This window comes from Rhopalosiphum padi, chromosome 1 (genome assembly GCF_020882245.1).
Source record: "Rhopalosiphum padi isolate XX-2018 chromosome 1, ASM2088224v1, whole genome shotgun sequence".
Taxonomy (NCBI): Eukaryota; Metazoa; Arthropoda; class Insecta; order Hemiptera; family Aphididae; genus Rhopalosiphum; species Rhopalosiphum padi.
Window position 1 is genome coordinate 56873106 of NC_083597.1, and position 14454 is coordinate 56887559.

The window sequence follows — 14454 nt, forward strand, 5'->3', positions numbered from 1 at the left end:
TAAAATTAACTATTTAAACGTTTTCAATAATTCATACAATAATATAAATAATTTAAATAATTAAAGTATATTATATTATTTAGCTGTATAGATAAATACGATTTATATAGTTTATAATATCATTAAAACGATGAATATGGTGATTAATAATATTTTGTAATAAAAAAAAAAAATTACACGTTTGCATAAAAAATATTCGTTAATTATTCAGAGTGCTCGTGATTTACAAAAATTAACCTGTATAAATGATATCATTCTGTGCTCGTTCTCATTGTTATTATTGTTATTGAGATTGGACAGTTAGACAGTATATTATTATCTATACTATCTAGGTAATAAAATGCCCCGATAATGATTATCGGTTCGTTATTACCGATACGCCCTCGTTTCTTTTTTCCCATTCCGATATCCTCTTGTAATTACAGTCCACCGCCGCAGTCGGAGTTGCACTATAAATACAAAATAAGCAGCGTTTTCCATTTTACAACTTTCCGGTTGCATACTTTATGAGGTACTTCTATAAGCAATTCTGATTATTTGTTTTTATTTCCAAGTCAGTTTTAGTTTACTGAAAAAACTTATATTATATATATTTGTATACGTACACTGCACAGGTACCTAATCATTGTAGTTGAATATACATTTAAAAAAGTTACAGAAATAGTGTTTCTTTATTTTTCTCTCTAACCGTCTCTCGCGATTAACGTTCTTTGCGCAATGATGTCGGTCACACTATAATAATGATAGAAATCTACAGTGAAAATATTCGCTGTGTGTGAATGTGAGCAGTCAGACAGGTGACTAAATAACAATACATTTTTCGTTTTTAAGGAAAACTCGTCCAATCCGATCGTACGCGCTTCGTGCACCGTTTTAGTGTCATTAATTTTATCACTGGTACTGGAAGGCTGAGAGTCCTTGGCCGGTGGCGTGTCAGTTATTTATGTCTTCTCACGTTTTCCACACGTAATCAGGTTTGCCGCGCTACGGCGGTGGAAAAAAAGAGAAAAGAAAGGCGTAAAATGTCAAACAATAACCTTCGAACTGAACGAGTTTTCCCTTTTTCAAAATTTTTTCCCCTCCTCCTCCTCCCCCGCTCCATTACCCTTATAAATCAAAATTACGTACACGACTTACACCGCGCGTACACACACATGGACACACATAAACATATTAACCGACACGACCACACCGAGTTTCGTGATGCGATACTATGCAAACGGAATTTTTATTATCCTAGATACACGTGAACAAAAATCTTCGGACATTGCGATCCTCCTTTCCATCATAACCGTCCCGCTCTGCTCGTGTCGTAATATAAAAAATTGTATACATGACAAAATACATATTCCGCTCCCTGTCCCACTGCCCTTTGCACAATCCACGTACCGCAGTAATAATATTTCCCCTTTGCTAGCAGGGATTTATATTTTTATTTTTTTTACGAGGGTAAGTCCACTGCAGTTGTTGAATACTGATGGCGTTTTTAAGGCGCATCAGTGTTGACGGGTTGCAAGGGGCGACACGGCCGAGCTTTGAATATTGACACAAGTACCTACCATAATACCTGTGCGCGTGACGTGAATTTTATGGTCAAACGCTAATGTAACTACTGAGATTTTTTCTTTGCCTCCCTCCACGCGCATATATAATATCCTTGTCCGCAACTACCCTCTATCTTCAAATGCCTCCCCTTGCACCAACCCTATCACACCTGTTATTTCAGGAGTAACACGTTCGAGCGGTGTATAAAAAAATTACCCAAAAATGTATAACACGTTCAAACACAAAACTGTAATTGGTAATTTCAAGTCTTGTGTAATATAATCTAATAAGTGCTTAATCGTCTGATCTGTATATCATGTCTTGATTATTAGAAATTACTGCATCAAATACTATATGAACCAGAATCTTTCCATTCAAATTATGATTAAAAATATTATAAATATTAAAATTATTGATGAAAATTAAAGAGGAGTTCAATTCAAAAATAAACAGCTTTGAAAGAAAAATAATATATAAATTAAGAAAAGAAACAGACGAAAAATTAAAATGTGTATAAAAATGCTGAGACACTTATCTAAAAGAGAAAAACAAAATTTTTTTTATTGAATTTTATTCGATAAAAATGTATACAATTTTTAATTAATATAAATAGGAATGAAATTATGAATATCTTCTTTAAGCTTGACTTGTGGTGAAGGCACAGAGTTAATTACGCTAATATTAATAACATTATGAACACAGATATTTGTTATTTACAAATGAAGAAAAAAATAATAGAACAATTATTTACAGACCTGAGATTAAAAGGAATGTAAATAAATACAAAAAAAATATATTCTAGTACAGGTTGGGACTTAATTCTAGGTACTCATAAGTTTCAAGAATTCATTTCAGAACGGATTTTAACTTGTATATCATTTTTAAAAGTATCTTTTTTTATATCAACAGGTAAGGAATTATAGTTTGTAGGCCCAAGAAAATTCAAGAATCTGTGATCAAAAGACTTTTTATAAAAACATATTATGGCATTATTTTATGCTCTCTGTTTCTTTTTGTTTACAATGTATGTATTTTAACCTAGTTACTTAAGTGTTATACTATCCACATAATTAATACTTTTATTTACAGAAGCTTTACTAAGAGAACATTAAAAAGTTTAAAATTGAGCCCTCTAATTTTTATTTGCGAAGACGAATTCGAATATTTTTTTTTTTAATACTGTAAAAACCTCTTTTTTGAAAAATACTCTTATGCAAGTTTTCACGGTGAACGATTTTAGTTACATATTAAAATTATTATGACTATATTTTGCTTTAAAAATAAAACAATTACATACAAACAAAAATAATATATTAGAAATAAAAAAAAAATAAAATTAGAATGTTTTAAAACATATTAATGGAAACTATGAGCCAACCTCCTCGTGGTGTCTTCTAGTAAACGCTAATAGGCCTTGAATTAGTATAATATGCAAATTTAAGGAAAGAAATATATGTGACCAAACATGCTATTAAAAAAGGAAATATTACGCCCAAACGTTGTACAAATTTACACCCAAAAGTGTTCTGTTCTTGACAAATGCGCCTAAACTTGTTGTCACCGTTATTTCTTAAGTCACATTTCCGATAATCATCTTACCCGTAAAGGTATTATAGTACTTCGTAATATAATTATGCGGCTCCGCCCAACAGTAACTTAACGCATAAGCTTAAATTTCAAAACATTGACGCGAAATCAGTGATTAGGACTACAAATTTCTACAAGACATTTATGCGACATAATATATACCTACTAAATCGCATTAACGGAATACAAATTTGACCTAATGTGGATAAAAAATAATTTTAATGGTTTATTTTAAACTTATTTAATATATAATATTATTATAGTTACTTGTATCACATTATGTTTTTTTTTTATATGAGTTATTTCATGAAATTCCGTATAGAACTATAGACTATAGATTGACGTAAAATAGTTTATGTAGTATGCTAGCTGTATTCGCCATACTATCGTACCAATAGATTTGGTAGTTTGTTTCTTATCGAGTACACATTGATGTCGGTTTTAGTTTAATTTTAAATTTACTTACCTATACGATTAACAGTTAATCATGCCATTTTGATTGCAATTATCTCAGTAAGATGCTTCAAATAATTTATATTTTACAGTGTTTAGAGTATTATAAATAATTGTTTGTTAAAATTATGAAAAATTGCTGAACTGTAAAACGTTAATTGACCAAAAATTTGTCATATATTTTGCTTAAAGTAAGTTTTATACATAACAATATATAATATAAATTTTTGTGAGTATTTATAGACTCGAAATTATCTTGACACCGTTTTACTAAATTTATGTTCATGGTTTAAAGTGTATAGTTGTGAGCGTAATAAATTACTTTAAAATATTGTTTTATATAAAAAAAAAACTAGTTTAAAACATTAATGGTAATGGATACTTTGAAGTTTTTATGGTTAAATCGTTGATTGTACTCAGATACGATCACTTAGAACATACTTAAAGTTTTACATTAAAATTCAAAAACTAAATAAAAAACTCAATGATACAAATTCAACGATATTAAATGATTTCATTAATCTTTGTTCATCAATAAAACCAATATTTTTTTATTATGAAATATATCCACATGCAACATACATAATATTTTATATACTCAAATAAGCGAAAAAAATGTATATAATGAAACTAATAAAGTGCAAAGCTATTAAAAGTATGAGATTTCAAGTATTTTATTTTCACATTATCGTCAGAAGGGTTTTGTTACAGCAAGAAACAGTAATTGAAAACGTATTTAATGTAAAAACAATTTCTCAGAAGATAACTAAACACGTGTTATTTCCGTGTCATTGTTGTTGTTATTGTTGTTATTATTATTATTATTATTACTATTATTATTACTAAAGTATACACAATTTTTTTCTACGACTTTAGCTCAGGTCTCTTCCTTCCGACCTTTTTCACTATTAACAACGAGAAATATGGCTGTAAAAGGATTAAAGGACACGATTTATAGGGGCTACGCGGAGCAGCCGCCTGCGTTGTTAAAAATGAATTATGGGAATAAGGTTCGTAATGAATATATGAAAGAAGAGAGAAAAAAAAAACTGTTTTTATACTACCTGAAGCTGCCCCATATAATAATATCCTCCTACGCGCACACTGCAGCACGTATACGGTCCCGTCAAAAGCGTATATTATTATATTTTTTAACATACACGGGTGAATCATTCGTTCATTGTTTTACGTGTTTTTCGCTAGTTTTTTTTTTTTGACGCTTTTCTAAAAAACTTTCACGGATAAACTTGCTCCAGTCGTTGGACCGGCAGCAGAGTACCTACTATACCTACAGTGTCGTATGTTATTTCAATTACAGTCGAGGCGACCTTGAATAGCTCTCAATACGTATAGATTTGTGTGACTCTAATACTCTGTTATAGGCGCGTACCTACTTAGTCTAGTGTTGGATGTATGATGTACGTATTATACGTTATATTATTATATAGCTACAACGGTTTTCACTTATATTTCAAGTGAAGCGATACCGATAAATCTAAAATACACACAATCGACGAAAATCGGATTCAGTGCGGCACAACACGCGGCGGCGTGTGTGTGTGGGGTGCACACGTCATGTATAATATTGTAGGCACTTATAAAGTATATATCTTCTTCCGGGGTATAATATTATACTCGCGACGACCGCTTTTCGAAATCGGCTTATGTGAATAGTGAATTGTTTTCTTTATTTTAATTACTTTTAATCCTAAAAAACAAACTTAAATCCACTACTACACGACTATTATAATATCGTATTGGTCTCCTGCTATATTATTTTTATCTAGTGACCGATACGTGTATGAAAGAGTATTAAGAAGGTCGTTGTCGCGGACATTCGTCGACTTAGACATGTTCATCAATCGCTATTTATCGTTATTCCTCAAAACACGTTTGAGCGACTCTCGATATACGTATAATCTACACAAAATCGTTGTGCTCGTTGTATCCGGAAGTAGCGACGCGTATACGGTTCTAATATACTACATCCGGTCTACAATTCGCGTGAAAACTTCTAAATACATATATATATATATGTATAATACACGTCGACCGGCACTGTAGCGCTGAAATGCGTGTATGTATAGACTACACCAAAAACTGGCTAAGTGAAAAGTCTTGTAAGTGGTCGAAGTATATATTATATCATACACACGGAAACCCTGTCCCCCAATAATACCAACGACGCCCTATGAGCTATACTGTTATAAACCACCCCGTCAAGCTTTTTTGTACACTTTTTCCCTCAAAAATATACTGTGTACAGAGTGATTCTTTTATCGTAAACCGCGTAATACCATTAGACATATATGAGATGTATTTAATTTTTTTAAATTTCAGGAATAAAAACCGCAGACAACAATAGAAAACTTAAAATATTATGATTTTTTAAAGCTTTAAAAATAATGCACATTTATCAATATATAACTTACCTAGTTGGCGTAAATATAATCACTCCGTTTATACATTACATATTCGAACTTGTGAGTAGTAATGGACGTGATCTTTTATTATATACAATGAAAAACCAAGAATGCTGCACGTACGGCGATTCTATTTTGCACTAAATAATCGTGTGAAAGAGTAAAATATAATATATCATAACCTATCAAATAAAAATGTGCACCGTAAATCCACCCACAATCATTGATGGTCTACAACTATATTATGTCTACAGCAATATAAAAGTAATAGTTAAATATATTATTTTATTATAGATAACTCAATAGTACGTATTACATCTATACTTAACAAAAAAATAGGTGTTTATTATAAATATTACTAATTTATATCAAATTATATCAAAACAGTTACCTTCCAATGAAATACATATAATAATTTGAATATGAAATTTGGTCTTGCATATTTTTAAATAATATTTCAGATTTTTCGAATGTTCGAAGAATTTTGATAAAAATTGTTCAATTCAATTTTAACTATGACATAATATAATGATACCGATTTACCTCAAACAATCTTAGATAATATTTAAAAATAATAATCGAAGGGATTTTACTTTAGGGGTCTTTCAACTTCGTTTACTATTATTTTAAAAAATAGATGAAAATACAAAAACTAAAGTGTAACTAAAATGATAATAAATTACTTTAACAGTCACATAAATAAATTATAAAATATCATTAGAACTGGACGTTGACACAGCGTCACCGAACAGTATCGATTTTCTTATTCAAAAACATTCAATTTGAACACATCCATTACAGTGACCTGAATTCGATGAAGATTTACACTAAGAACCTATTATAATCTATAAAGAAGTACGACTACCTTGGCGGCGGTCGTTTTTTTTTTTTTCATTAACTCGTCAACATTTATATACAACTATGGTATAAGTATGGTAGGTATATAATGCGTTTACCATCATGATTAAATTTACTGAAGAGTTTCAAGTGATGAAAAAATCCTACTATAATCTATAATAAATATTAATAATAATGATAAATGCGTCCTTTGTATAATAATCGAAATTTGAGATTTTCCGTAAATATAATTTTATTTTCTGCCGTAAAATTGCCTCGTACCATAGTAATATTACTACGAAATCGATATTTACGCGCGGCGCGTATTATATAGATCGTGACGATGCGGTGGCCTATTGCCGTCCATGATTGCGACGGTGTAATTCCGTCGCAATGCGTACCCACTGCTGCGGATAGACGAAATAAATCCGACGACGAAAGGTTGGTCGACCGCAAGGTAGTGATTTAATCGTCGTCGTCGTAGTAGTTTTTTTTTTTTTCAAGAGAGAATAATATCGATAGTATGGTGTACAAAGAAACGCTTCGAACTATGAGAAGATGATTCAAACGCTCGTCCTTTATCAAATCGATTTATTATTACTTTTATTTTATTTAAGCTTACCAAATAGTGCGTGATGTAGGTATATTATTATATTATACGTGCATTTGAACTACCAAGTTAATATTTTAAAATTGCCGATATTGTAAATTATTTAACATTAACTCTCCGGGCTGTTTGATGATTTATTATTGACGATTATTCTGCAAACGTAGAGTACGTTTCTAGTTTAAAACTGTACGTTTAACTGTACGCTGTGTTCTAAATTTCTAATACGTTTGCGAAGTTTTTAAATATGCCGAAGAAAAAAAACAGAACCGTTCTTGATTTGTATATTTATTCAACGAATAGTACGTATTATGGAAATATCGACCAGTTACCGATTACAAGGTATCTACGTGTGCGTAAAATAAAACAACATTTTTAATGCATATACAGGATCAAAAAGTGTAACCCACTCAGTACTCAATGGTATTCCGGAAGTAGCTAGAGAAACGCGTCAAAAGCCGTCCCGATAAATTATTGAAAAGTATTCGGTCTTGCACGTCCTTTGTTCGTCAAAAACCACCCCCATCAGGTAGACCGGCGGTTTTTAATAATTAATCAATGACAACCGACCCTCATCCACAACACTTGGAACTATTTTATGTGCGTTAAGTTTCATCGCAGTGACACTTGTATTAAATTATTATCTTCGGTTTACAACACATAATGTCTATGAAACTCGTAAATCCTCAGGCAAAGATTAAATTCATTTGTAATAATACAATTTACACTCACGCTGATAGTATTCTATTGCCCGTTAGAATATCATAGTAAACTAATACCAAACGGGTGTACTTTATATAGTAAAAAAATGTCTGAAATAAATGTTATTCGTATATGAGTATAATATCGTTTCTCGAATTCGTGTACATCGATATAATGTAATTTTAAATTTGCATTAAAAAATACTCGTTGACACAATTCTAGAACGGATCGATCATTCGGTTCATTATAAAGCTATGGAGACTGGAATAATAGTTATTCAAAATGACGCAATTTTACGTACTTGAAATAAAAACATACTTTTTTTTCGTACAAAATGTGTGCAATTATATAGTGTAGTTAGTTCTATAGTGAATAGTACCTAATGTGTATTATTTTTTTTAGTGGTTTAATACACGTCATAATCCCCATGTTTCTGCTACTATCGAATTAAAACATTTATTAAGATTATTATTGAAATAAGTCAAACGTATAAATGAAATGTTCAAAAATAATATTAATTAAAACAACTGAATCGGTTGTATATTTTATAACACGACGAATTGATTAAGAACAGTTAAATTTATTATAACTACTGAAACAGTCGCTCCGTTTTCGTGATTTTTTTTTATTATTTCAATTTGACGATTGGCTGTCGCTTACTATTTAAAAAGTAGTATACAACTAACGCTGCACGGTTGTTGACACGTTATTATCGTCGTGATGAATATTATTATTCCTATATTAAATATTTTGTTTCCCTACACATCGGTGCACCTAAATTGCCTATACAATACGCCATCCAACAGATATGAATAAAATTATTATTAATCAAAAAAATACATACTGTTTTGCGCGCACTCTCTTAAGACAGTCACAACGCTAAAAAGTAAAAAGTATACTACACCCTTATAAACTACGATAACCGTTATAACGTTAGGGAAGTAAATTATTGATCGATTACATGATAAAACAATGAAATTTAAGTACAATTTTGTTACAGTGGTCAAAAAAATGACGGTGTGACGTAGAAAAGATTACGTACACCGGTAAAATAAAAAATAATATCTCTACTTAAAATAAATAATTAAGTAAAACCACAGACGTATTATTTTTGAAAATGATTTTTTTTCTGTTATTATAATTCTCCGTGAAAACAATATCTTATTAATTGTTTACTGAAATTTGTAACCTGCAGTTTTTTTTTATTTACTTGGTAATTTACTAAGCGAAATTGAGTTCTGTAAATTGAATTGTTTTCCTTCTTATATACAATTTATTATTGGAATGTAATTTACATGTTAAATGATATCTATATAATAATATGGAATACAAAATATGTATTATATGTACATAACACGAACATGTCACTCGCATTGTATTTATGTATAATTCCTATTTTGATTGAAAGGTATCGATTTTATGAAACAATATGCGCGATTACTATTATAATGTACAATATGTATAATATGCGTATATTACACTCGATTCACGGACACGTATTCTGTATCGGATATCCGCAGTGACAGCTCGTATTGTTATCATTATTGTTATTATATTATTATTATTATTATTATTATTATATTGGTGTATGTCGTATGATAACGCGTGAGTCTAATAATAATATTATAATATTCATACCGAAGATAAAATCGTTCGGAACTCGACAGTTACTCTGCCTATAATACCAATATCGTTAAAGTTATTAACGTGTAAACGATATCGTATAAAATGTTAAAAGTGTTGTATATTATATTGTCTACATATCGATATGGACTTTTTATTTGCACGCTATCGTACACTATTATAAAATGTCAGTTATATATGATGTTGTTATTATTAGTATTATTTTTTTTTGTATTTATATATTTCTCGATTTGAAAATCTACATTTGTTTCGATTATTGGTTTTGCAAATTAATAGGCCTCTTTGTCGCATACCTCGCCGACGTGAGGTGGTGCATTTTCACAAACTTTATTAATGTACAACTAATAAAACATACAAAAAAATTGTTTTGTCAGCGATAAATCTCCCCACGCGGTTCGAAATAGGGAAATCTCCGTTCAACACCGTATGAACGAATTGTATACAGTGTTTATAAAATTGTAGTTATGACTTTTATTTATATCTTTTTTTCTTGTCACTGTTGCAGGGTGTACAACTATCCCACGTGATGATTCCGGGAAAGTGATATTGGATTAATAAAAAACACATAAAGAAAACGTCGTCTTCGATTGGTTGATGGCGGAGAAAAACAGTCGACCAGGACTGTGGACGAGGAAAGGGCATACGAAATAAAATAAACGTTCATTATATATATATACATATATATTTATATTTATATTTATATATTATCCTATAATAATATTATATAAATAATAAAACTGTAGCCGACGTAAAAAAAAAAAAATAAATAATAATAATAATTTATGTTATAAGAAAAAAAATAATAATCATTGTATACTGAAATAATATTTATTATGGACTTGTATAATAATATAGTGATTTTATTTATATAAAATTGAAATTTGCTACCGAATAAATCGCATTATGACTCAAAGTTCACAGCAGCCCTCGTACTCTGCCGCCACCCTCATCCGACAGACACTTCTACCGCCGACACCAGCCGCTGAGCACGAGAAGTTAAAAACAAATATGGCCGGGACAGGGAGATCTGCTGATAATGGAAATGTAACTCAATCTAAACAAGAAACGTGTTTACTTAAGTCTGAGGCGCGCATGTGGAGTTCTGATATTATACAAAGCGTATTACGGCCTCTCGTGCCGGGGAAAACAGTGATATCCTCTCTGCGGCGAAAAGAACACGACAGAATTATTTTTCTCCGTTATTTTTTTTCCACTTCTATATAATATGATGGCTGTATAATATCAGACTCTTCGCCGTAGCGCATAAAACGAGAAAACGAAAATCGTTTTTTTCCTCTCTCCGACAGATTACTTTTCAAAATTAGTATCCGTACCGTCTTGTAAACATTTGATTTCGTATCAGTCGGCTTATAATATAAATTAAAAAAATAAATAAATCCCCACATGGTGGTATTGCCAGCCGTCTGATTTTTTTTTTTTTTATGTTTAATGTATTTTAGTTTTTAAACCGTTATTGTTTTCCAGACACGAGATTCATCGGTCTCTTGCGCGCCCTGAACAAATACTCGCAACTACGCCGAAACGTCAACATATTAAAATCTATTATTTACAGGACGAGTTTGTATTAACGAAAATAGCATTTTATCAGTCAATTCTTTATTAGCACTCGTGCGTTTCTATGAGAAAAAAAAAAGCAATTATTGTTTGGGCGTATATTGATTCTGCTGCGCGTTTAAAATTTAATAATAACGAATATTCGAAAATATAAACTATAATACATAAATGTTGGTACGAAATGTTGTACGACGACCAACCCATAATTATTATTTTGAATTATATATATTTTTTAAATAAATTATACCTACTAATAATATTACCTATAAATATTATGTTCTAAACTCATTGTATTAATAACACACTTGTATCATATAAATCATAATACTATATATAATATATAGGTATTTTAAATACATTTATTATACATTTTATTATTACATATAATATTATACATTTAATACGTTTAACATTATGACTTATATTATAAATAAATTATTTTAATACGAAAATCTAATAAAACATAAGTGCAGTCCAAAACGTACGCTATGTTTTTCCGTTTTTATATGAATTTAAGGTTTGGCGGCAGACTCTATACTACAGGTAGACGATATTATTACGAAATACCTACTATACCTACGAATAGTGTAGCCATATTATTATGCACGAGTCGATGTGCATACTTTTATCGAAACAAGATGTTTTAGTGGAATGGATAAATTCCTCGTTTTTGTTTTATCGCATGATATTCTAAGAAATAATATTTACGTTTTTAATAACGTCGTTATATTATATTATTATTATTGAATTATTTCGATATATCCGTACGGAAATGGAATATGTTTTTGTTCCGCCGAATAGAAAAATAAAATTCAAACTGTAACGCGTCTAAAATAATAATAATAATAATATTAAACACGATTGACCGTCGTAGTTGGACGAGAGACAGAGATATACCATCATTATGTGGACTTCCGTCGACCGTGCGACGTTGCTAAACGTTTGTGAAATCTACACCGCGGTAGGTAAGCGTATATATAATATTATATTATAGTATTATTATTTGTATAATAGCAGCAGAGACAGTGGCGGTTCTGGTAGTATTTTTTTGGTGAGGCAACCTAAGTATCAACCCTCCCCCCCCCCCATACAACATTAGAATTCACAATAAATGTAATTTAAAAACATAAAAATGATTATAATTTTTTTTAAACAAATTACCATGTTCATTAACAACATCTAGTATAGTAAAACAATTTTTTTCTAAGTTTTTTAATCTTAAATGATTATGAATATGTTCTTTTGATGATTGATGTATACAAATACCCCTAGATAAATTTTTTAAATCATAATACCCAGTAGTATTCCACACAGACTTCATTTTACCCAACAACAAACATGGCCAACAAAATAATTTTTGTATATAATGACTTCCACATGACCAAGAGCGTTTTTGATATAAATTTGAATTAAATGACCTACAGAATACCTTACTTGGTTTCTTGTCAGGAGCCAAGGCTGACAAAATCGGAATAGGCTTACCAACTTTTAGTAAATCATTTTTAGTATCAGAATTCCAACGTCGAAACGGCGTCTCCAACAACATGACTACCACGTCTGTCACTGGATACATAACTCCAACAGTAATTAAAGTAATGTTTAACAAAAAAAACTGCAGCACTCGTAAATAATTTTAACGAACCAACGTAAGACCCATGTGAGTAGCAACAATTTGAACAATACAGAAATGTCAAATGACTAATGATAAATATAAAATTATTATCAACAGATATTACAATTTACAACGGTTTAATTAGGAATGTCCCGTGTCTCGACTGTAACAATAACAACTTTACTGATAATGTGTTTTTACGTTGAAATGCCGGCTGACCATAATTTCCGTATACCGCGTCTATTTTTAGTACATAAGGCAATGTCGAGTCGAGCCTCCGATGTTCATTGCGCATGCGCAACTCTACCTATTTAATGGTCGCGTGCATTCGCGTACATACGCTTGTGTGTGTAATAATTCGTGTACACAATAGTACCATACTCCGAGGCGGAATGAACGGAGCCTCAGCTGCTGACGTCATCGGAACATTGCCGCCGGTTGAAACACCAGCGTTTGTTTACGTAATAATTATTTCATTCATTTCTTATCGGTTTGTCACTATTTTTTTGGTAATAAACACTAAACGATAATATGATTTACCATTTACGATATAATAAAATATGATAATTTCATATTATTAAACATGGCAAAGAGGAATTTTTTCTCAAATAAAATCATAAAAACGTTAAAAATTAATATCGAAATATATGCTATCGGTGGGCCAAAAATGATACTTTTTGCGTATTTTTTTACTTAAAATTGTAGGTCAGGCGGCACCTAACTTGCCTCACCCCCAAAACCGCCACTGAGCAGAGGTGATGGAATCATCTTAGTTACATGTTTATAGATTGGACGCGGCTATACGTCTAATGTATATAATATTATTATATACCTCGTACAATTATTCATTATAATACGTACATAGCAAAACTACTACTACTACTACGGTATCATCGGATCAAATTTAACAGTATCCGATTATTATTATTATCATTATTATTGTTCGTGAATCGATTAGTGCGTTATACTGTTTATAACCGCATGGTTACGCGTGTGCACGGAAGCCGTTCGATAATTATTATTACTATAATTCTCCGAGCCCCCATTTATTACTCCCAAATACCTATTTTTACTAATTACTAAACTACTACCGTGACCACTACTATACCTAACAACAACGTATTAACGTGTGGTGAATAGGTTTAACATTTGGCCTACATAATATACGTTTCATACACCGTGCCGTGTACACGTAACAAACTACGGCGAAGGGGATGAAGTGTTAAAGAACAAACACATTTTTTTTTTTTTTTAAAAAAAAACCTCTATTTTGCATAATATTTCCGGTGCACACTACTTACATCCAGGATTTTATTTAATAGGTAAGTCGAGTCCTGGTAAAAAAAAAAGAAAAGGTCGTAACCAGGTGATTGCTGACTTGCATCTCAGTATACCTTTTTTTTTATATAACTTATAGTTGCGTCACTAAAATTAAAACAAAAAAAAAATCGATTATTTGAATGCACTTT

The 14454-nt window shown here is 30.8% G+C and overlaps 1 protein-coding gene across 1 annotated transcript in view; it reads left to right on the forward strand.

The window, feature by feature from the left end:
• Nucleotides 1-11785, forward strand: part of LOC132931625 (protein O-mannosyl-transferase TMTC1-like) — a 97735-nt gene extending 85950 nt beyond the window's left edge. Inside the window, exon 15 of the mRNA XM_060997514.1 lies at nucleotides 10304-11785. Within this exon, the coding sequence (XP_060853497.1) occupies nucleotides 10304-10342 (39 nt within the window). The 3' untranslated portion in view covers nucleotides 10343-11785. The remainder of the gene's footprint in view (nucleotides 1-10303) is intronic.
• Nucleotides 11786-14454: the final 2669 nt, after the last annotated feature.